Raw genomic sequence first — 25,036 nt, forward strand, 5'->3', positions numbered from 1 at the left:
TTTGGTTAAAACTGAGCAGAAAGTCCCAATGTATTTCATTGTGATGCTCTGGAGAACATCAAACTATGTAAATTACAAACTTACTACACAGCTTGCAAATCCAATTCCACCAAGCGTGGGGCTGATGTAATTCCATACACCAATGCTTCCTCGTCGGATTCTCTGGCCCACAGAAAGCTCCAGGAAAAAAAGTGGAATCCCTATTATCATCAGCAAAATTAAATATGGCACAAGATATGCACCTATGAAAACAAGAGGACATCAATCACTATTAGGATGAGGAAGAGTCTTCTAAGTCGGGGCAGGTATAAATTTCTGAAAGGAAAACAAATAATGGATGACCACAAGTGGCTGAAGTCTTTAATGTGTGTGTGTTTTTTCCCTTCAGTCTCCATTAAAAAGATTAATTGTGACTAGATGCTTAACACAATATTAACAAGTGAAAAAGATTACCGACCAGAATAGGGAAAGAACAGATTAAAGAATATTTAGATAAATTACAGGTTTCAGAGTGGTAGCTGTGTTAGTCTGTATCAGCAAAAAGAACAAGGAATACTTGTGGCACCTTAAAGACTAACAAATTTATTTGAGCATAAGCTTTATGGGCTAAACCCCACTTCATCGGATGCATGCAGTGGAAAATACAGTAGGAAGATATATATACACAGAGAACATGAAAAATGGGTATTGCCATACCAACTGTAACAAGAATAATTAATTAAGTTGAGCTATTAGGTGAACTATTATCAGCAGGAAAAAAAGTCTGGGGATAGACAAGATGATCGCTCACTGTCCCTTTCAGCCCCATAGTTCTATGATTCTATTAAAGCAGCTGATACCCTTCCAGTTTTAATCTCTGCCTGTCACTTGTAGAAATGGTTTTCCATCATACAGATAGTGTAGTATTCATTGGAAAATGCCCATGAATCTTTTAAAATTTGAAAAGCCATGAAATCTTATGTTTACAATGCATTTTCTGTTAAGTAAGTGCATATCATTTCGAGCCAAACCTTGCCAAGGAGTGAGTGCTCTCTGACCTGGCTACTTGATTGTGCTAGATTTTGTGTGCATATAACCACACTCATCAGAGTAGTAGTGATGTAATCACATGCTAAATCAACCTACCTTCAGACACTGTGTGTGTTAACTGCTATCAGAGCAGCAAAAGTGGACATTTTTGACCTATACAGGAATTGTGTGATGTTGCAAAAAACTTGCAGTGAGATTTAGGCTCCTAAGTTCCTAAGTCACTTTTGAAAATAAGACTTAGCTGTCTAAATTTCTTGTGCCTTCTATTGGTGAGTGGAGCAGTGCTTAAATAACTTTAAAAACCAGACTTAACTGACTAATGTTACCCAGGATGTCTGTACTAGAGCAAGACCTGAACCCATGTCTTCAGCACCCCAATCTACAAGCTTAACCACAAGGCTCTAAAGTTAAGCACATATTTAATTCCTGTGCTGAATTGGGGCCCTTTTGTAGACCAGTTGTAGGTTGGAAGATTTATCAATTAAACCAATGGGCCAAATTTACCCTGGCATAATTCTGCATTGTTTTATACCCTGTGCAACTCTGTTACTTTCAGTGCACAGGTGTAGGTCAGCATCAGGGTGTTCCAGATGTCCCGATTTTAGAGGAACAGTCCTGATATTCAGGGCTTTGTCTTATATAGGTGCCTATTACCCTTCACCCCATCCTAATTTTGCACACTTACTATCTGGTCACCCTAGTCAGCATAGAATCAGAACAAATATGTTTTGTTTCAGCTTCTTGCAGTGTCATCCTCTCACTGTCACAAATTGGAATTATATGAAAGCATTCTTTCCAATGCATGAAAACTTGGCACATGGGTGTTGTAGCGTACATGACAAATGAGGATAATTCCTATTCAATTTGGGCAACATTTGGCCATATTTACTAATTGCATCCTAAATTAGCACACTACATAGGTAAAAGTGGCTCTACATGCCAACTTTCAAGATAGCCCTTGAGTGTCACAGTTTGGTATGTTTCTGTATTTTCATGCAAGAGTTCTGTTCTATATCTTAAAAATATTTTTCTGTCAAATCACAGATGCAGCATTTTATGTATGATACCCTGGCTCATACAGTTAGGTCACTTTTAACAGGACCTTCTTTCTGTCACTCACTGCTGGTATGTGCTGATAAATCTAAAAAGTATATTTTCAGATTTATTTAAATTATTGCTGCTGACATTTTTTTCTCTAAATATTAAGTATCTGATTCTGGTCCCATTGAAACCAATATGAGTTTTGGCATTACTTTGAGTAGGATTTGGTCCAAAACTTTGTCACCTGCTTTCTGTATACTCAGCATCAGGAATCATTGGTCTGGCAGCCAAAGATGTGAGCCAGCACATCTTAAATGTCTAAATTTATGCGAGTTACAATAAATCGAGGTAGACTATCTAATATTGCAGTTTAGTGTCCTACTGGATTATATATTCTAAATTGGTTTGTTTACTCCTGTAAGAATATTAATTTTGCATACACATATGCACACACACACACATAGGTATTAAAAACTACTAAATGTTTCACTCAAGTGATCTTTCACAGTCTTAATTTGTTCAGTTACAGCTAGTAATGCTATGTTTAGGGTTGAAACTAGCCTTGAGCAATTAGTTTTAATGGAATGAGAATTAAACTTGCAATATACTTCAATATACTTCATTGCAGCACGCTCATAAGTTCTCACACTCAATAATACAGTTCAAACTAGAATTTGTAAAGTTGAACTTGAGAGAAACTCTTATAGTCACATGTGATAACTTGAAACCATCTATTACAGGTTATTGATCAAGAATTCATTAATGAATCCATCTGTACTCAGACTTGGAAACCTAAAGAGTGTCTAATTTGTACTTTATTTTAGTAAGATTAGTCAATGGAACTGTGGGTTTGAATTACTGATCACTAAAATTTCAGCATTTATTTTTTTCATAATTCTCAGAAATGACAGCTTCCTTTTTGTGTTATCAGTTCACAACCTATACTGTTCAATCTGCTGATATTTCAGTTTGAAAATACAGGCTACCCCATTAACAGCCCCTGATGTGTTTCCCGTCAGTACAGGCATTTCAACAAGTAATGATGAAGTAGACTCTATAGCTTTCCTGCTGCTGCTTATACTTATCAGCTTCCTCATCATTACTTGCTCTTCCTACTCTTTAGCTCAACAGGAATACAGAAAGGATTGACATGCTAAATGCTAGGAAAATCAAGAGCTTAAAATTCACCTTCATGGCAACTGAAGCCCGATCAAGCTACTAATAAACACATACAACTCCCATGGGACATGAATGTGTTTCGCATGCTTCAGGATATGATTATCGTAAATATACTTAATATTAGCAGAATAGGTAATCTGTATTAGTTGTTCTTGGTATCAAGATGAAAATTTTAAGCAATTGATTTTGCTGGTATTTCCCCTAGGGAGAAAAAGGTCTGGTTTGCCATTACTTGTTGGACTGAATGCAGTGAGTGGAACCTTGAGAGCTGTTTAATTACCACTGTCAGTCGAAAGGAGTTGAGAATCTTTAGCACGTCACAAGATCAAGCCTCAGATATTCTGCATAGCTCTAAGTATTTGGCCCAGACTTAATGATGTATGTTCAAATATGTATATTCAAAATAAAGTTTTAGAATTTAACGTATAAGGATTAATGTCCAGATTTCACTTTCTATGCCTATTTTCCTTTTGAAGCTGCAAGTTGTAACATTAAAATATGTGTTAATATAGCTTTATAGTTCAGATCTGTATATAAAATATATTTGTACTCTAATAAAATTATCTATAGTAATATGATGTTATTGTCATATTTTCTGACCTGACATCCCAAACTATCAATTTCAGAATGCTTGGATTAAAGCTGTGCATGACTCAGCACTTTAGAGAAAGCTGTGAACTGTAATATAAAAAATGTGTGATTAAATAAAATGTATCACGGTCAAATATGTGCATGGAAATAATCAACTCCAAAAGCACTCCAGGTAGAAAAATACTGTTGACGATATTTAAGAGTTTCCTAGATCTGTATTTTGTGGAGTTCCTAATGTGAGTATATGACTCAGCAAGTCCTATGAAGTCTGCCTAGTGAGCCAGTATTGCAAATCTTGGTTAGACATCATTTACACCATCATTCTTTATGAAAGTGTGATGCATGGCTAGAAAGGGTTAAACATCCTGCAAAATAAATAACTCTCAGAAGACATGTGGTCAGATAATGTTTGTGTTTTTGTGTATTTACATATGTATGATTAGGGTCAACGACGTAATCAACAGTACCTGTCTATGCTGTATTCTGATAATTCAGAGGTCAAAAGAACATCCTATCATTTAAATGAATTGTAAACACAGGATATCTCAGGTTTCAGAGTAACAGCCGTGTTAGTCTGTATCCGCAAAAAGAAGAACAGGAGTACTTGTGGCACCTTAGAGACTAACAAATTTATTAGAGCATAAGCTTTCGTGGACTACAGCCCACTTCTTCAGATGCATATAGAATGGAACATATATTGAGGAGATATATATACACACATACAGAGAGCATAAACAGGTGGGAGTTGTCTTACCAACTCTGAGAGGCCAATTAATTAAGAGAAAAAAAACTTTCGAAGTGATAATCAAGCTAGGCCAGTACAGACAGTTTGATAATAGGTGTGAGAATACTTACAAGGGGAGATAGATATCTCAGTATTCATCTCTCTTTGAAATGTACTGTGAATGGTGGAGGAACAAGCAAATGGCCTTATGTTAATTCATATAGCTAAGTAGCGGTGATGGACCTCCTTCAAAGTCACCCTAATTACGTTTTGTTCCCCGAGGAATTCTAACTTGTCAAAAGACATGAAATTGTATAAAAGATCCTTGGGCCCTGATTCTATCTTCTCAGATCTGCTTAGGCTTCATCAGGGGAAGTTTGAGTCCCAAGACTGAGGTCTCAGTTATGCTGGTACACCCTGAATATGAGATTTGGACATTGAACAATAACCTATGAACTATTCCTGAAAGAACTCTTTGCAACTACAAAGTTCACCGTCTCGTCTATGAATCTGAACCTCAATCAATTTAACTCTACATCTGTATGTATAGTGATCTTTTAACCATACTCCCTCTCTTTTGTTTTTTAATAAATTTTAGTTTAGCTAATAAGAATTAGCTGTAGCGTGTATTTGGGTAAGATCTGAAACATTCATTAACCTGTGAGGTAATGTGTCCGATCTTTTGGGATTGGTAGAACCTTTCTTTTTATATGATGAAATAAGGTTTTTCAGAAATTTTCATCATGGGTACCTGAATGGAGGCCTAAGGGGAACTGTGTTGTTTGGACTTCTGAGTAACCAGTAAGGTAATAAAGAAGCTGTTTTATGCTGGGTTGATAAATCTAAGTATTGGAAAGTCCACCAGCTTTATGGGGATTGTCTGCCCCATTCTTTGCAGGTCACCCTAAATGAGTGACCATAGCTGGCTCCCCACTACGACCCTGGTCACAGTAAGTAAGGTGTCCTTAATTGACACTGACATTATTTTATCCCTGTAACCTTGATATCACTCCCCCCAACCAATTTCCATTTTCTTTCTTTCTTCAGACTATAATGAAAAACAAACATTATAAGAACTGTCTCCATACCAATGTGTGGATAACATGGTGTGCTCTGTATGTCAACAATATGTCCGATGCTAAATATGAATCAAAATACCAATAAGCTTCTATGGAAGAGCGCAAAGAGGGAGCAAGCAAAAAAAGGTCTCAAACCCCAAAGTCAGAGAGAGAGAACTAGTAAACTAGGGAGTCAAACTGAATAGGGAGATCTGAAACCAGAGAAGGGAAAAGTGTTTGGAGGCACCCAAGTCCCATCGCCCAGTTAAAGAACAAAAGTTTGGATTAGACTAAAGTTTGTAGGTCAATAAATATTATCATATCGAAAAAGCTGTTCTATTGGAAAATCTACATGAAGGTGCCTTGCTATATAATCAGAACTCATGCAGATACTTTAATCAAGTGATCTCAGTGCAAGTTTGTAGAGCAGTTCTGACAAAGACATTTCAAACAGGCTTTGTGAAATTTATGCAAAAGCACTCTAATTGCAATGCAAAATAGATTGAACAGTCTTAAAATCTGGAGTGTGCAAAAAGAGAAGAAACAAAACCTATGTTTGAGTATCCATTTATATCAAAGTCTCCCCATCGTGCTTTATTGTTATCTTAAATCACCAGGAAACAGATCAATACATTTCTCATTCTTCTCTACTAGTCAGAAGTTAACCTTGTCTTCAAAATGATATAAAATAAGTAAAGAAAACAGACTGCAGTAGGCACTGTTAAGCCATGTATTCACTGGCCCAGCACCTGCAATAAACATAACAACTACCTATACTTAGAATAGGAGATACCATGATACTGCATTCACTTCGGAAGGACAAATATTGAGCTCTTAATGTCAACCACTGTAGATTTATTTTCCCAGACCACAGCACAATCCCAGATTTGTATTGTTAATTTGTGTTTCATCTGGATTAATTTGGCAAGCACAAGCTGACACAGTACTTGTAAAGATGTCTGACCATATCAAAACAATCTTTCCTTGCTCTAAGGAAAGCAGCTGATAGACTGGTGCTGCTGGTTCACAGAATTAAGCAATGAGTTTGCAAAATTCATAATTGACTAGCACTAATCAAAGCTTCACAAAATAACTATAAGTTTGATAAACAGACTATTGTAAAGCACTCTGCATGGGACTGCATCTCGATACCCTTTGGAAACTGAAATGGGTGCAGAAAATGTCCACTCCTTTACTGAATGTGAATTAGTTTAACTTGTTTGTTTGCCAATAAGGATACAGGATCAGCCCTACCCTACCCATATACTGCCTACAAACAGCCCTTAAACAGAAAGAATATATGGCTTTCAAGAACACTATATCCAATTTCCACTTTCTCAATCAGAACTTCCTATTTAGCACAGAGACAAGGAAATGAGTCAGATTCCACAGGGACCCAACAATTTAATGGTTCTAGCTCCAGAATAAAGGTACAAATTAAAGTTAAATGAAGGGTGGAAACTCTTCCATTGTTTGAAATGAATGAGAGCTATGCAGCTATGGAATGTGGGCCATTGTGACCACAGGTTGGAATTCAAATAACTATTTTAGGCCTGATTCTGTAGCCTTTAATGGCATCCGTTGCCCCAGTCTGTACATTTTGAAGGATCTGACCCTAAATGTCCACCATGAATAAAAGTTCTTGTTTGTTTTCAATTCTCTAGAACCTTCTCATTTTTTGTTCAGCAAATATGGACAGATTCTTTCTCAACTCAGCTGAGCAGTCAGCCATACCAGGGTGTGGATTAATAGGCTATTGTTGCATATCTTGAAGGAAGGCCCCAACTCGAGCCTCACAATGTATCCAAGACATGTATAAACAGACAAGTAATATGCAATTTGATGTGGTTTCTTTTTTATGTGAAAGGTATTAAGAAAAAGTGAAGCAATTTTATATCCTAGCACAGTATGTTCTTCTAACATCTAGATTAACTCCTTTTAGTCTCATATTATACACTGTATGATTAAAGTTCTTCATTACCTATAGAAACTCCATTACATTCCCATAATATTTTGTTCTGGCAAAGAACTGATCATGATCAAACTATCTAGGAAGTAGTGATCTAATTAAAAAGGACCTGACGCTCAGTTATGCTAAGTCTTCATTTGGTCCTTAAAGTGAGTGTGCATTACATTTAAGTCCATTTTAATGCCCCTTTACACTGCCTGACTGATGTAAAGAGGCCTAGCCTGACTGAGAATCAGGCCCTAACTATTTCACATACCACAATCTGCCCACGAAAATAACAAATGAGAGGACCTTGCTTAGCAAATATTTAAGTTAAAATAAAACAGTTACATGAACAGGGAAATTCTACCACAAAACACAAGGCCAAAGAAGCTTATCAGAATAATGTACTGCTTCCTTCAGCAGATTTGTCTCTCTAAAATAAAGATGGGGTGCTTTCTTCTCAGAAACACTTGCCAAAATTAAAAGATAAATTTGAGACTCTGGAGAAATTTATCTGGTTTTTACAATGAAATCAGCAAGGCAAGTTAGTAAAAACCGACCCTTACCTCCACCATTTTTCTGACACAGATATGGGAATCGCCACACATTTCCCAACCCTACAGAAAATCCAACTTGTGCCAGAATATACTGAAGTTTGCTGTTCCAGGCTGGTCTTTCATCTTCTACATCTGACCCCTCTTCAACATCTACATCTTTATGTTCTTGATCATCAACCAGCAGTTCACTCTTCTTAAAGGCATCATCTGCAGAGTCTTCATTAGAGAGAAGATCCTTAACTGACTCGATAACCTCATCATCTAGTTCTCTTTTTACCACCTTGCTGTTCTTAGGCATTTGCAATAAAGAAAAGGTGTAAGTGGGTCAGGTTCAGTTCAGGCAGGCTGACAAAGAAAGCTTTCCTTTGGCTAAACCAAAAATATTGGTAATTCACTGAACAGCTAGACTGAAGAGGATGTCAGATTAGTCCTTCATACAGAGTGTTCAGGAGAAAGAAGACTTCTGGTTCTAAATGTTTGAACTATATATACCTGTGAAATTTAAAGAAGAATAAATTATTAAATTATACAAGAAAATGTAATTAGGAAAGTTATTTGCTCATTTATCTATTTCAGTTTATTTTCACATTAGGTTACAAGAAAACTCCTAACTCATCTTTTGGATGGTTGTTTTAATTTGCCTATAGACTATAATGATAGTTATATTCTTCTCCTTATAAATAAAATGTCAGAGAGATACCATCAATATGTGGAGGTCCAAATTCTGATTTACATTAAGTTATGATAATCCACTTGACTCTACCTTTCAGATTTCAAGCATCCCTTTAAAATATGTTTCACTCAATTATTAAGAACTAGCATGTGTGTGCTGAGTCTAGCAGCCTGCTAGGCAAGGCTGAGAACTTCTTAACGAGGCTTTGATTCCATAAGTCCTTTAGCACCCATCAACCTTAACCACGGGCTTTCAAAAGCCTGCTCCTAAGCAACCAGAGGAGCTAGCGAACAGGAGCGGCTAACAGGGGAGTTTTGCAAGGGAGTTCTCCAGGTGAAGGAGGAGCGATTATGTGACCCTTGGGGTAAGTTGGTTGTCTATAGTGTGTGTGTTTGTGGTGTGCTTGCTGCTTGATTGAAATATACCGTGTGGTCTCTTTGTTTGGGAGACGGTGAGCTGACCGTGTGTGTTCTAAGCCTAGCGGCCTGCTAGGCAAGGCTGAGAGCTTCTTAATGAGGCTTTAATCCCTAAGCCCGTTAGCACCCATTAGAAACAGCTAACAAGGAGTTTCACAAGGGAGTTTAGAGGACGGAGTGTGAGCCAGGGGGCTAGATACACTTAACATTCTTTAAACTTAAAGCCAAGCACCCCCTGATAAAAACAAAACAACAAAGGAATGAGCTGCAGCTAATGCAGGCAGAAGTCCAGCAACAGAGTGGGGGCTATCCAGTTTACATGTGTAAAATAAAATTAAAAATCTCAGTTCAGAATTTCTATTTGACTTGTGGCTAAAAACCTGAAATTATTTTTTTTATTTTTTTTTCTGGAATTTATTTATTAAAAATCTTAAAGGGGGCAGCCTAAATTTTCTGAAATTGTTTCCTGAAACTCAGACATCAGTAAGATTTTCAAATTTAATATACAGAGAAGTGCTGTTGCTTTAATAGTGTGGACAGCCTATATTGTGTGCATAACTATATAGCACAAGAAATGTAAGAGCCCCCAACACACATTTTCAAGGTAGGGCTTTCCATTTCTTTAGAGTGAGCTGAAACGGTGCTTTAGATACAATTATTTTGGAAAAAGAGGATATCTGAACATAGGCTGAAATGTCTGACAACCTGTGTTTTTAAAAACCCTTCCCTTTTGAACATATATATTTTAGCACAGACATAAAAAGTATATATAATTATGCTTTCTTTTAACACAATAAGCCATTTAAAAAGACATTTGGGCTTGCTTGCAACTGCTCATAAAGTATTGTAGATATATCTGAGTAGCTATCCGATTTCTGGGGAAGTGCTTTGGAAGGAATTTTTCACTATTCTCATAGGGTGAAGTTCAGCCTACTGCAGAGGATTGGTATGAAGCCATCTGGACAATTTAAACCCCTAACAGAGGTCTTATAATTCAGGCTTAAGTGATGTGAAGAGCTTAGTGCAGACCCTCTGAAGTAAGTAAATTTACCCAAAAAGCCTAATCTTGAAGTCCCAATTGATGGGGAATCATGTTTTATATGATGCATGAAAACTCCTCTAGCCTTTGGACGTCAGAGTTTCTGTAGCAGCATCTGGCCTCTAGTGGTAGGGCTCCACTGTAGTCTTAATGCCAGATGACAGCAATGAAGGGAGTTATTTTGCCCCAGACCTCAGCCTGCAGCTAATCAAGAGGAGTGTTTGCAGAAACAGAGCTGGATTCACTGTCAATGTAAGTGCTATCATCTTGAGTGGGGAAAGCCTGCAAGATTTGAGGGAGATAATGCCATGGAAAATGGTATGACCCAGGTGTCTCATCTCCTGCCCATCAGAAATTTCCCATCCCTCTTCATCCATGGAGTCCAAAATGTAGGAGGGCTCCTGCATGCTTCAGGAGAGGAGGGATGAGCACATTAGCACATATCTCCACCTCTTCCATGAGTCCTGCCTGTTTGTGATTGTTTCTCTTCCTCTAATATGGTCATCCTGACTGGATGATTAGATCTTTTTTTAAGAACAAGTTCCCATGTAGATAAAAAGGTTTTTTTTTAATAACAGCTGAATAATATTAGACCCAATGCACTCATAACTGTACTTGCCATGTTAGTATAAAGGCAACACACAACACTACTAACTGTAACTGACAATTCATATAGGCTTGTGAATGCAAAAGAGTGGACCAAGGGAAATAAATGCAGCAATAGAAATCCAAAGCTCACTTCAGCAGCATTAGAAAATGCAGTTTCTCAATGAATCTAGGTCAATGTGTGCACTGCCTGCTTTGCTACCTGAGATGAACCTACTGAACGGATGTTGACTCTTAAAGAGGTAAAACAAGAACGGGTCGTACATATCTGTTTGCTACTATGGTACAAAGCAGCATTGCCAATGACGTGCGCATATTTACTTTTATCATAGATTATGTAACAAAGCCCATGCATTGGAAGAGAAATAAACAAAACCTATTTGTATGCTTGCCTTGGTAGAAAAACATAAAATAAACACTTGTTAAGTAGAAAAAGGGAGAATAAAGAGTATTTGTTTTCAAGTCTCTAGAGGATACTGTAGACTATAAATTAGTCTCAAAATGCCCTTTTAAATTAGCATTAATGAATATATTACTCTGTATTCCAAGTTTCACATCCTGATAAGGCACCCACCAGTCTCCCATGCACAAAACAAAAGTTTTCTACTCCTATTTTGGTCTCCCTAAAAGTGGCAGCAAGGTTGCTCTGCAGGCCTTCTGGATCACATGCCCCAGAGGAGTATCCTGGAGCAGGGTCTTGAAGATACCATTGGTGTATGTATGCCTCCAGGTCTGAAATTGGCTCCCATGTACAAGCCACATTACCCCTTTAATTTCTACTTTGGCAGAAATAATCTGCAAACGGGTGACAAAAACTGTACATGGGGTGACTGCTGAGTAGAATTTTTTCCACACTTTAAGTTAAGGGGCATTCTGGCATGTGTTGAACTAGAAATGGGGCCTACTGAGGCGCCAATTCTGAAAAGTACTTAACCACGTAATGAACTAGCAGCGAACACAGCAGAGGTTGGTGGGAGAGTGGGGGTGTTATATAAAAGGAAAAATGAGAAGAAATAGTATCATACTTTTTGTTGTTTATCTCTGTATGTTTGTTTATCTTGCCTTTTAGGAACAGGGTGTGACTTCTGTTCCAGTGGTTATTCCAAACTTTAGCAACCCAAAGACCCCCATTTTGATTTTTAAAATTTTCATGGACCCCCAAGCCTCCTGCTCAGCCCCAGGCCCTGCCCCCCCACTCCACCCCACCCCTTCCCCCAAGGCCTCTTCCCACCCCTGCTCCACCGCTCCCCCTCCTCTTCCCTGCCTTTTTCCATTCCCTCCCCCAAGCGCACCTCATCCCCTCTCCTCCCCCTCCCTCTCAACGCCTCCTGCATGCTGGGGAACAACTGTTCAGCGGCACACAGGAGGCATTCAGAGGGAGGGGAAGGAGTTGATCAGTGCCCCCGAACATGATTCCACCCCCTCCTCTGAGCGCGCCCTGTCCCCACTCCTTCCCCTCCTTCCCAGCACCTCCTGCACACTGCTGAACTACTGTTCCCCAGCATGCAGAAAGTGTTTAGGAGGAAGGAGGAAGAGTTGATCAGTGGGGCCCCTGGAGTACCCTCGCAGACCCCTCAGGTATCCGCAGACCTCCATTTGAGAAATGCTGTTCTATTCTATTGTGTGTACAGTGCCTAGCACAAAGGGGTCCCAACCATGACTGGAATCTTTAGGTGCTCTCAGGATATAAATAATGAATAATAATAACATTTTAAGTACATGAGTCGTCCCATTGAAGTCACAACCATAATCATTAGAGACATAGGTGTTTCCACTGATTTTTCAGTAGTATACCCTTGAACTATATTTTAAGCTTCCAGAGAATGAAATAGACTTCTTAAAGAAGACTTTCAATTTTAAAATGTAACCTATAAGAGTAATTTCTTCTAGAAATAAATGTGAATGATGGAACAAGCAATCTTTCCCAAAGATTAAAAAACTAGAATAGAATTATTTTCAAAAACCTCTGGCAACTGTATGGAAGTGAAATTAAAAATAACAAAAACAGTGCTAAGTATAATTGCCCCTTCTAGTCCATTTCACTACTTCACTGAATGACCAACATGTCGTATTCAAAATGTTCTGAATTCTCAGATGCTTGTAGCTTCTACAGGTTCCCAGATTAGATTTTCCTTACCTCATAAGCCTTTTGGGAAATTTTTGCCTAATATGTAACCTCATTCAATATCCTCTAAAATTAGATCATGACCATATGTTTAACTATCATCTTGTAATGAAAGCAAAATAATTCCCAGCCTCACTATCTTGGCGCCATATAAATTAGCCTATAATTTAAATTAATCTCTCAAAAACTTTTAATTTTAAGGAACAAATCTGAAGAGGAAAATTCATAAATGTTCATTTCTGAAGTATCTGAAGTATTTCTATGCACTGTTGGGGTATACAGGAATTATGACAAGTCCTAGCTTCTGCTACTTCTTTTTTTATTATTATTATTTCTTGCTTTTCAGCTCTTATACATATAGTAATGGGAATGCTTTTTTCATATATGCTATGTTCAATCAAAGATCAATATGATCAAATTGCCAGCCACTTTTGCCCTTCTATAATTTCATGTTCACCCCGTATATCTCATTGTAAACTATGCATTATTTCTTCCCTTTATAAAACAACCTGAATTGCTACCTCATTTCCTCAGCGCCTTGCTGTCCATTTAAGCAAATGGACAGAGCATTATATGCGACATAACTAATTTTCTAAAGAAAAATCAGATTACCCCCAACGATTTATGTGATTTATTCCAGAATGGATCATTTAGGAAAGAACATATGCCAAGAATGTTACTTGTCACAATAGGGCAAATATTATGGTAACTCATGTCCTGGACCCTCTGTCAAGTTAGATTTTCTTTCATCAAGCAGTTAGGTTCCCAATAAAAACAGAGAAAGTTGCAGCATAATGTGATATGTATTGTAGCAAGTCCCTAAAGCGAAAGGCATATGACAACCAGCAATAACATGCCGCAACAAAAAAGATGGGGTGTCTTTTCTCTTTACTTATCTGAGACAATAGGCATTTGTAAGGAAATGCTACCACCCCTTCACATTTTGTATGAGCCATTTCCATTCTGTTCTGTCTGTTTTAAATCAAAATGGGGGTCTTCGGTTTGCTAAAGTTTGAGAACTGCTGGAATAGAAGACAGACCCTGTCCCTAAAATAGTCAAATAAAACAAAGAATACTTTAAACCAGTGATTTTCATAAGGCTGAATACAAAGAACCTGTATGTTGTACTAAATGTTGGGCTTTATTATCTGGAGTCCTGGATGTAGCCAAAACTACTAAGCACTCTGACATGAGTTTTACTAGATTCTAAGGCCAGAAGGGAACATTGTGATCATCTAGTCTGACCTCCTGTGTAACACAGGCCTTCTGTTTACTTGGAGTGGGTTGGTTACTGATTAGGATGTAGTAATATGGCAAAATACAAAATGTGACTCCTGATGGACAAACAGGGAACATGGTGTTACCCATCCCACCCCTAGGGTATTTTCCTTTAAGTTTCCTTGGGATGGTACTGTAATGCATGTGTAAGTGCTGTAACACTGCACCCCATATTCTTGACAGTGATACCTTTATGATATGATTATGGCATAACTATGATGTATTTTATGCAAGATAGATTTTATGTGAGATATCTTTGGAAAGGTTATGATTTACTGAATATGATTATCCTATGTGTATGCATGTGTCATTTTTGTATCTGAAATTAGGAATATCGTCTATGTATCTATTACAAATGTGTTTAAACATGGGGAATGCCCACTAGGCATAATGCACTCAGTCTAGATGTTCTGGCTGGGAAGTACCCATTCAAGTTAATGAACCATTAGGAAAAATGATAGGCCTTAGGAAAAGTTTATCTCCCACCTTGGAGCCCTCCTGGGGACACTGTAAACAGCCTCTGACTCATGGCTGCCAGGACCCCACAGGGACAGGTGACCAGGTCACCTGGTACTGGACTCCATCTTGGAATACCAATGATTTTCCACTGACTGGCGTGGGAAGGAAGCGTAAATACAAAGGGTTCCCACCAGTTGCAAAAGCTATTTAAGCGATGGGAGTGACATCAACGAGGGTCTTCACCGACTCCCCACCCCAAAGAGACTCTTGAAAGCACCCGAGGAACAAGGACTGAACTCAGGAGAAGTGCTGGACCCAGGCTAAAAGTGATTTCAAGCCTGTGAAAGGAACACCTGGGGTTTTTGAGCTGCAAGCAAGTGCAACTAGTCCCTTAAGAATCTCTGCAGCCTGCTTGTTTCAACATTTAGGGAGAGAATTTGCTACTCATATCCAATCTCTTTAATATATTAAGCCTAGGTTGTGTTTTTGTTTATTTGCTAGATAATATGCTTTTATCTGTTTGGTATCCCTTATAATCACTTAAAATCTATCCTTTGTAGTTAATGAACTTATTTTATGTTTTAATCCAAACCAGTGTGTATTTGACTAAGGTGTCTGGCGAAAAATCTCAGTTTGGTTACCACAAGTGTGTATGGTCCTCTTCATATTGAGGGAGAGGCGGACCAGGTGTTAAACCCATATACTGGCCAGATTTGACCAAGGAAGGATGGTACCGCTCTGGGGTCCTAGGCAGGGCCAGATTCACTTTTTGTGGGCTCGGCGCCAAACATATTTTTGGGCCTCCATTGCAGAAATAGGGCATGTGATGGGAGGCGGTCCACAGAGCGAGGGGCTGGTAGGCGACAATGAGGTGCAGCGCAGCGGGAGTGGCCCCACTCAGCCCAGCACAAGGGCACTGTTTACAAACCCACAACTACTAGATGCACACTGACCGCCCAGCCCTGTGCTGCCAGCATGCCCCTTCCACGCTGCCCCCCTGCCCAGTGCCCTGCCCAGCACCCCCTCACCCAGAGACTTCCCCCACAGATCCCTATGCCCAGCACCCCCTTCCTAGATACCCCTCCCGCTGACCTCCCACCACAACTGCATAGCACCCTGCACACCATACCCCCTGCCCAGCTCCCCCACCCACAGATCCCCTACTGTCCAGCACCCCCTTCATAGTCCCAACATCACAGCTGTACAGCACCCCATATTCCTGAGAGAATTCTGCATCAAATTCTGTGCATAATATTTTTAAATTCTGAATATTTTTTTTTACAATAAATAAATGTGGAAGCTCCACCATGGCAGTGGGGAGCACAGGCCACTGGCTGCATGGAGGTGGGAGAATACCCCGCAGCCTCCCCCGGCCCCTTGGGACAGGGACTTGGCAGTGAGGCTGAACCTGACCCTGACACAGCACAAGGGCCATGCCTGCCACAGAAACACACTGGGGCCCTGCCCCTTTTGCGCCAGGCACACCAGATGTGGGCAGGGAGGCTCAGCCCGGCAGCAGGATCCAAGTGCAGAGGGACTTAGTGTGGGGGTATTCAGATGGGGGTAAGAGGGTTCTGTGGGGGACAGTCTGGGTGCAGGCAGCTCAGTGGGGTATCTGGATGCACAGGGAGGTACCAGGTGCAATAGGGTCTGTAGGGGGGACCAAGTGAAAGTGGTTGGAGCTCAGCGGGGGATAGGGGGAGTCTGAGTGCAGGGGAGGTGGGGTTCATTTGGGTGCGGATCTAAGTGTAGGTAGTTAGGGATCAGTAGGGAGGGTATCTAGGGGGGGCTCATCGGGGTGGTACAGATGCAGGGGAGGTGGGGTATCAGGGTGAGGGTTTGATGGGCCTGTTTAACAGGGGAGCCCCAGCTGCTGCCAAGGGGATCCTCATGCTGGGCCCCCATTTCCCTATCCCAGGGATCAGAAACCTTTTCGGCACGCGGCACGCCAGGGTAAACCCCCTGGCGGGCTGGGCCAGTTTGTTTTTCTTGCCGCGTCCACAGGTTTGGCCAATCGTGGCTCCCACTGGCCGCGGTTCACCACTCCAGGCCAATGGGGGTTGCGAGAAGCTGCGGCCAGCCTATCCCTCGGCCTGCGCCGATCCCTGCAGCCCCCATTGGCCTGGAGCGGCAAACCGCAGCCAGTGGGAGCCGTGATCGGCCGAACCTACGGACGCAGCAGGTAAACAAACAGGCTCAGCCCGCCAGGGGGCTTACCCTGGTGGGCCGCATGCCAAAGGCTGCTGATCCTTACCCTATTCCCTTCTCTTCCCCATCCCATGCCCCTTCCCCAGCACTCCATCTCCTCCCCATCCCACCCCCTTCCTTCCCCACTGCCTCTGTCCCCTTGCCCTGCTTGCCCCACCGCGGGCACTCACTGTTGTACAAAATGAAGGATGGCTCCCAGCACACAGAAGGGAGCTCAACAAGCACTAGGACCCAGATGGTGGTGTCCAGCTGCAAAGTCCAGGGAGCTGAGTAACACCTTCTTTTTTCAGCCGGGCTGCGCAGCTCTGCAGTCACAGAGTAGGTATGCTCATTCCACCCCCTTCCCCAAGGCCCCGCCCCCACCTCTTCTCTGCCTCCTCTCCCCAGCGGTGAGCATGCTGCGGCACCGCTTTTCCCCCTCCCTCCTGCCAGCAAACAGCTGATCGGCAAACAGCTGATTGGCGGCACGGAGGGGGAGGGTGGGAATGCAACAGGCTGTGAGAAGAGGCAGGGGAGGGGGAGCTTGGCTGCCCTACTGCAGCAGGAGCCTCAGTGCCAGCAGCACTAAGCTTCTGCCCCCCGCAGGAGAGAGCGGAAGGCGGAGAAGAGTGGGCCTGGCCGGAGCCCCCCTAGAGTGTGGGCCTGGTGCCCGGCGCCATAATAAATCCGCTACTGGCTAGGCTGGTGGTTAGAGAGCCTGTGTGTGAGTGCAGCTGGGTGTGTCCCTATCTGTGTGAATGCTGGTGAAAGTGCAGGCTTGGAGGGCTTTGCAACTTGTCACAGCAACACAGTGTGAGCGAGAGAGCCCAGGCTGGTGGGTCAGAGGGCTCAGTGGTATCCCAGTTCCAGGTGGCACCCTAGGGGTGCCTACTCTAGAAATGGACTGTGTTTGCATTATATATTGGAAATAAATCTCACAGGGTTATTTTTGGTTTTATCTTCCAAGTAGTGAACTCCTGAGTTTGGTATTACTGCCAGATAATCTGCTGTGTTGCCATATTGGGCCCATTCCTGGCTACCTTCTAAGCAGGCTGATGAAGTCATATAGTACTGACTGATTTAGACCATGTCACTTATGTGTCCACTCTACTTCTGTTATCTAACATTAAGAGGGGAAAACAGTTCCCCACTAATAATACCATTACAAATGTAGTTAGGAGCTAATGACGTTCCAACACAAGGTACTATAATAGACTCAGCATTTCCCTGTAACCATTTTAAATCCTTCACCAAACCACATTGCTTTTGGGGTACATACTACCAAAAATGCAGATTTGGGAATAAGAATTTTTTGGAGCGTAAACAAAATAGCATCAGCTCCACATCATTGCATGAAAGCTGAGGGAACCCCCATCTGGCCAAATGCAGAAGAGCTAACTGAGCATTGGCAAGCAGTGTGTTAATGCCTTGCTCAGACCTACAGGTGCAAAGGGTAAAGTACTGTGGCAGGGCTTCGGACTTGAGGCCCCGTTAGAGAACATCTAGGACACTCTATAAAAGTAACTTGCAGTGTCACACACAGTTGCTATATGGTTGGGTTTCAACCACAAGTTGAGGTTGTTGTTTTACTCCCTTCTTACTGACTGATTATTTGCTTCCAAAAATCTATGTGACACAAACCACAAGAATAAAGTCTTGGGGGGGAAATCATTGTTAGTGAAAGGCTTTGTGGTGTTGCTGGACTATGGGGCCTACTCCACCAGCTCCTACCTCCTACTATATTAATTAGTCCATAGCCTGGAGTTACACATTTATAGATTTAGGACAAAATCAAGCCTTAAATATGTTCATCATTTTAAGGTTTTCCTAATAGGACATTCACTTCATAACCCCAGATTTGTCTTGTAGCAACCTCTGTAGTTTCTTGAAGGCTTACAAGATACTAACTGACAACAAAACAGTTTTCACAGTGCAGTTTAAAAGCAAAAAAATAAATAAATAAATAAAAAGCAAACTTTAGTTCTAATATAAAACTTGCTATAAAAATATTTCAACTCAGTGCAAGTTTAAAGGGACAATTAAAAATCTTGTATATTTTTAAAAAGCAGTGGGTCTACTATTAATAATACCTTACCACTGAAAGGATATCTAAAACCTAATTTTCACATCATTAATGCTGTTTGTTTAACTTTTTTATTGCTACACTTGATCTGGACAATGAAAATAAACTTGTCAGTTTAATTTTTGTTTCTAGTCAGTTTTACATGGCCATTCTCATACACAGGCTGTTGTTGCATCGTTTAGCTTGGAAACACTATAATAGAGGATTTTTTTTTTAAATGGGGAACGAAATTTTGCTTTGGAATTTAACAGCAACAGAAAACCACGGAAACCTTTTTTCGCCCTTTTGCTGTGTAAATCCCTGTTTTTAAAAATCTAAATTTGGTCTTAAATCGACTGGACAAGTGCCCCTTTGATGTCTCAGAGAACATAACAGAATGGAAATTGCTGGTATAGGTGATGTGTGACCCAGTTAAAAATATTTTAGAACAAAATACACAAATAGGAACATGTTAATAGTAATTAATAATCTGATGTAGCACAATCAGAATTCTTTGGAAATCCCCTCACCAATCATTTATAAGCAAGCCTTCTAAATTAAAACAATACCCAGCTAGCAACTGACTAATGATTATCATCTCTTAGACACGTTTTAAACTGGTTAAATTAAAATGTTGCCTTTTCTTTCAATATCAAAACCAAGAGAATCATGTTGACACTTGCATTGTCCAAACTATGGGCCCAATCTTTCTCCCGGAGAAGACAGTGGGAGCTTTATTATTTACTACAATCAAGGCATAATGGGTATGTCTACACATCCCATGGCAGCAAGACTCCCAGCTCAGGTTGACAGACTCAGGCTCACAGGGCTCACGCTACTTTGCTAAAAATAGCTGTGTAGGTGCTGTGGTTAAGCTGAAGCCTAGGCTCTGAAGCCAAGAGGTGGGCCCTTGAGGGTGTGGGCCTCAGAGCCCGAGCACCAGCCCAAGCTGTACCTTCAAAACATTGGCTAAATAGCGATTTTTAGAGTGCAAGCATGAGCCCCACAACACTGAGTCGATCGACCTGGCCTGGGACCTTGTTGCTGCAGGCTGTATAGACATACCCAATAAGTCTAGATTCAGAAAAGAAAGTAACCTGCTTAGATTTTATCTACATTAGTTACTTATATGACCCCCTCCCCCCATCACCAGAGTATCTGAGCACCTCACAGTCTTTAATGTATTTATCCTCACAACACCCTTGTGAGGTAGCGTGTACTATTATTATTATCTTTTTTAAGATGGGGAACTGAGGCACAGAGATGCTAAAGCCCTGAAGCAGAATTCTCAAACTATGCAGGGAAATGCCTTTCTCAGCAGCGGGGCCCGATCTCTGAATATGCCCAAGACCTGATACTGTCAGACCCCACAGCAGGAGAGCCAGATGCAGGCCATTCATAGATGGAGGGGGCAGCACAGCACCCACTCAAAAGACAGCCAGAGACTCAAGGAAATGTAGGACAACTGAGAGGTATCAAGCATGAACTGGAGGCAGGGAGATGGTTTCAGCTGCTAGAGCATTGGCTATTGAAGTGGCCGAACTCCAGAAGAGGGTTCATGGCTGAGGATCCCTAGCACAGGGAGGCATGAACCAGATCAGACACTTAGGTGCCTAAGCCCCTCTTCTAAGCATTTTACTCCTGGCTATCTTAGGCAGCTCCCAGCTCAGCTTTCTAGTCTCAGATGATCCCTTTTTTAGGCACCTGACTCTCCCCATGCATTGTATGGGGAGGTTGAGTGCCTAGCTTCAGGCTGAAAATTCCCCTAGGCAGCAGGCTGCCTAGAGGTTAGTCATTGCAATGCTGAGTGGAGGAATGCCTAAGTACCTTTGAGGGTCTGGGCCCAAGTGACTTGCCCAAGGTCACACGGGAAGTCTGAGGAAGAGCAGGGAATTGAACCTAGGTCTCCTAACTCCTAAGCTAGTAACATAACCACTGGACCTCTCACATTACTGTGATTTTGTTAATGACCAAATCAATATTAATAACTTCAATGGGGAATTTAAGCTTGAATGTACTCCTTAATTGTCTTAGCTTCACTGTATACAAAGTCACAACCTTTCTTTCAAGTTCACAGCCACATTCAGAAAAGCTGGCACAGGCAGATGGGAAGTATAACTCTGGACCAGTCAAGCATATTGCCTCTGATGGAAAATTCACCCCTTACTAAGGCTCCGAAAGAGATGGGAAGAAGCTCCGAAAGAGACTGGCGTGCTCGGGGGAGGGGGCGGAAAGAGGCAGGGAAGAGGCATGGCGGAGCAGAAGCGGAAAGAGGCGGGGTGAGGGGGCATGGGGATGGGGCCTGGGGAGGAGCAGGGTTTGAGCACCCCCTGGGTAGAGGGGAAGTTGGAGCTTATGATCTGTATTGCTATATGGGTAAGAAACCTGGACCCTCTTACAGGGAGACTTGGAGCAGCTAGAGGCATTACATATGCACTCTCAGCGCCAAATCCTGAGCATAAAGCAGTTTGACTTTGTGCTAAATGTCATAATCTTGCCAAGATTTGGCCTTCCTTCAATAGTTCTTTACATTAACAAGTGGTTGTGTATTCTTTTTGGCCATGTCAGCAGGAGAGACAAAAACATCCCATGCTCTCAAATTTTCCATTGAACCATGAAGGGAAGCATGCTCTAACCTTACCTGGCACCACCCACAGGGCCACCCCAGAGATGCATGGATTCACAGGACTGAGCCAGATCTGGGAACTTCACTACACGATATATGGTGTGACTCCACCAACCGTGGTCACTCTGGCTGGCACAACAGTCCTTGGTAGACTACAGACATTTAATGATGATGACAGACAGATGGAGTTTGTCAGGAGGCAGACAGGAGTTCAAATTTCCAATCAGATGCCTAGGAACTTCACCAGTGGGAGAATCTGAATAGATACATTCTCTAAGCAGCCTGGCTAGACAGCTTTTTCCTGCTGGTCCTGCCCACTTAGGGCGGTTTCACTGCCACCCATTCCTGCTCTTTCATAAAGAGTTGTAGCAGCTTTGCACTGTCTTCCATCATACCAGAGACCATCACCAATATTTAAATCCTTTTTTTAGCATTTAAACTTGAATCTGACTCAACAATCCTTGTCAGGCTTATCTGGTAAGATGTATATATTAATATATGAGTGCAACTTATTGGATATGGACTGTTTTCCAAGCGCTGTCAATTATGTAGTATGAATAAATAATTAAAAAGTGATGGTGCTGGAGACTTTCACAATCAATAGGGAAAAACATTCACAAAACATCTGTAGACTTGCATACAAATTTGAAAGTAAAATGAACATAGATGACCCAGAAATCCTATAGCTGTAATCACAGCATCAGTCTATATGCAAATATATATGTAAGGCAATTTTAGTTTATAAAGTACAGTAGAATATTATTACACTGATTGATGTAACTCAACAGCAAAGAGCCATAGCAAAGACCTATTTTGTTTACACAAAGTAAAACATAATTGTTTTTAGATTCATAGCTTTCAAAAGAGAACATACTATGATTTGAAAACATATAGCTCCCAACATGCCTTTAATGGAAGGTGTATTGTAATGTGTTTTATTTCTTTTTTATTTTATTTTTATATATTTTATTTTGTATTTAATCAAAATTAAAAGCATTCATCAAAAAGAAAGTGAAAGAGTCTAAATACACTAATTAATACATTATATTTATTTGGTTTCGGCCCATTTGGACATTTACGTAACGGAAACAAAGACAAAATGAAGTCATCACTTTTTAAAGCTTTATAAAAGACTAGCAACAAACACCAAATAGAGCAGAATTTCTCTTGTTTGTTTGAAAAGTCTCACTTAATCATAATATAATATACTATTCCTACACATTCAAAATAGAAAAAAAGAAAAATGGAATTGATTTCCTTTTAAATTCAAGATTACTCTTTAAGAGGAGTAAGACATTCATGCTCTTAGAGCTCAATGTTCCTTTCAGGGGTAGCTCTATTCATAACTTTGCGGAGCTAGGGAAAGGTGGAATGCATGGTGCGAAAAGGTATATAGAGTTCATGCCATATTCTCCTAACTTTGTGAAGAAAGTGCCAGAACAGTTTAAAGTCCCGTCTGCAAGGTGTTAAGTGCCTTCTTCTCCCATTCACAAAATGTCCCATTGACTCCACTCCAATGAAGGATAGTGTAGTTCAGCAGATAAGATACTGGACTAGTCATCAAGATTCTATCCTCACTCTGCCACTGAACGGCTTTCTGACCTTGGTCAAGTCACATCTCCATGCTTCAGTTTTCCCATCTGTAAAATGATGATGATACTTACCTATCCCTGAGATTTATGTGCAAAAAGCTCTGAGCAAAGGAAACTTGCAGGAGTCAATTCAAATATAGAGCAGGACAGTGGAAGCTGATGCTGGGAGAGGAAAAGAAAAAGAGCAGGAGCAGAGGGCCTTGCTGAACTGAGAAGAAGGGGACCAGTGCTGCTGATAGGACCCGGGGGAAGATCTGAAAGACATCAGTTCTGACTGGGAAATAGGAATGGGAGGGGAAAGGTAGCAGGATTGATCAAGTTTTGGAGGCAGACTGTGATTGTGAAGAATGGCTAAAGTTGGTGAAGACCTGTTTGCAGGGAGCTAATTACACAAAAGAAGAGCTACACTACATTACAGTACTCTGTTTAGTTGACATTGAGCTGCTGCTGCAATGCAGCAGCATATTCCTTGTAGGTATCCAGAGCCTGCACTGTCTTCTTCCTGCCAAGTCAAGCCCATTGTTACTGTTCTGCACCCTACAAGATGGAAAAGTATAGGAGTGGCCATTATGCAGCTCCTCAGTAGGAGCTGCATGTTATAGCATTTTGCCCTGGTTAATTAATGTAGTTATGCATACCAAAAAGTTAATACAAGTTTCCCATCATAAAACTGTTATACAAGTGTACATTAAGAAATTTAAATCTGTTAGGAAAACACGGCGTTCTCAGTTTCATCCATATTGTCTCTAAGGCTAGACTCCAAAAAATATCAACCAGTGTGGTAGAAACAGATGAGGACTCAAGCTGCATCTGACTTGATCTTTCCCTTCTGAAAGATGTGAACTCACCCGTATAAAGAGGGACCCAGTTCTATGTGTTCCCTTGTGATTCTACATGAGATGTGCAGGAATATAACATAGAAAATGTGACATTACAATCTTGCTTATTGGCTCAGAAATGAACCTTTGGTTTGGAGGCATGAGAAATAATGAGTATCTCCCCCTTAAATGCCTCCACCCCAATTAAATATTTTGACCCAGGCAAAATAATTTAAAGACTCAGGGACAAATTTACCACTCATGTAAGTAGGTACATATCTATTGACTTCAGTGAAGCTATGCTTGCTTATTTTAACAGTGAATATAGCCCTCAATTCCTAATAAATGTTCTTCCTGGCATCTCTCTTAGAACAGGGACTTCTTTCCCAATCTCAAATACAGGCCAAATAAGTCCTTCATTTCTCCTTCTTGTTCTCTCATCCCGACACTCAGGTCCATTGGAGGATACTTTCTGGAATTATTAGGCAAACAATATGGCTTAGCTAGGGGTCGAAACTATTCTTCACAGAATAATCAAATAGTTGGTTCATTAACTCAATGGCAACTTTCTCCTTGCAAATCAGTGGCATGGCAGGGACTTATATTTGGGGATCTCCAATTGGACATCTGGGGAATATCAAAGATAATTTTATTTTTGAATTCTTGAGTACCATTTTTGTTCTGAATTTGTAGGTTGTCTCTAATAATCATCTCAATTGTGGCCTGAACAGATCCTAATTTTATCTCTTGTACCTATAATCTTCTCAGCAGATTCTAAAGACTTCTCAACACTTGTCACTGTGACAGGCAGAGATGCTCTCTAGTGCCCCCTTCAGGGCCTCTCCCCACCTTAGTCTGCAAAGTTCTTAACTGGCTTGCTGGTTCCTGAGTAGTCAATATTTTCTCCTGAACCTTGGAGGACTGGCTTGTTGATCGCCTGTTCTTAGAAGATTTTCCTTGGGCTAGGAGTTTTGGGCACTGATGCCTCCAGCAAAGGACAGAGAAGCCTAATAGACCCTATCACA

The 25,036-nt window shown here is 41.0% G+C and overlaps 1 protein-coding gene across 5 annotated transcripts in view; it reads right to left on the reverse strand.

Annotated features, from left to right (window-relative positions):
- The window catches only part of SLC6A15 (solute carrier family 6 member 15), a 51,140-nt gene that overhangs the window by 21,109 nt on the left and 4,995 nt on the right, over nucleotides 1-25,036 (reverse strand). For 4 of the 5 annotated variants that reach the window (XM_034772287.1, XM_034772271.1, XM_034772279.1 and 1 more), the window contains 2 exons: nucleotides 8,140-8,622; nucleotides 85-242 (listed from right to left, as the gene is read on the reverse strand). In XM_034772287.1, coding sequence (XP_034628178.1) covers nucleotides 85-242; nucleotides 8,140-8,428 — 447 coding nt within the window. In that variant the 5' untranslated portion in view covers nucleotides 8,429-8,622. Of the gene's footprint in view, nucleotides 1-84; nucleotides 243-8,139; nucleotides 8,623-17,104; nucleotides 17,146-25,036 lie in introns of those variants that run through there. The other variant, XM_034772303.1, reaches the window with a different exon arrangement.

This window comes from Trachemys scripta, chromosome 1 (genome assembly GCF_013100865.1).
Source record: "Trachemys scripta elegans isolate TJP31775 chromosome 1, CAS_Tse_1.0, whole genome shotgun sequence".
Taxonomy (NCBI): domain Eukaryota; kingdom Metazoa; phylum Chordata; order Testudines; family Emydidae; genus Trachemys; species Trachemys scripta.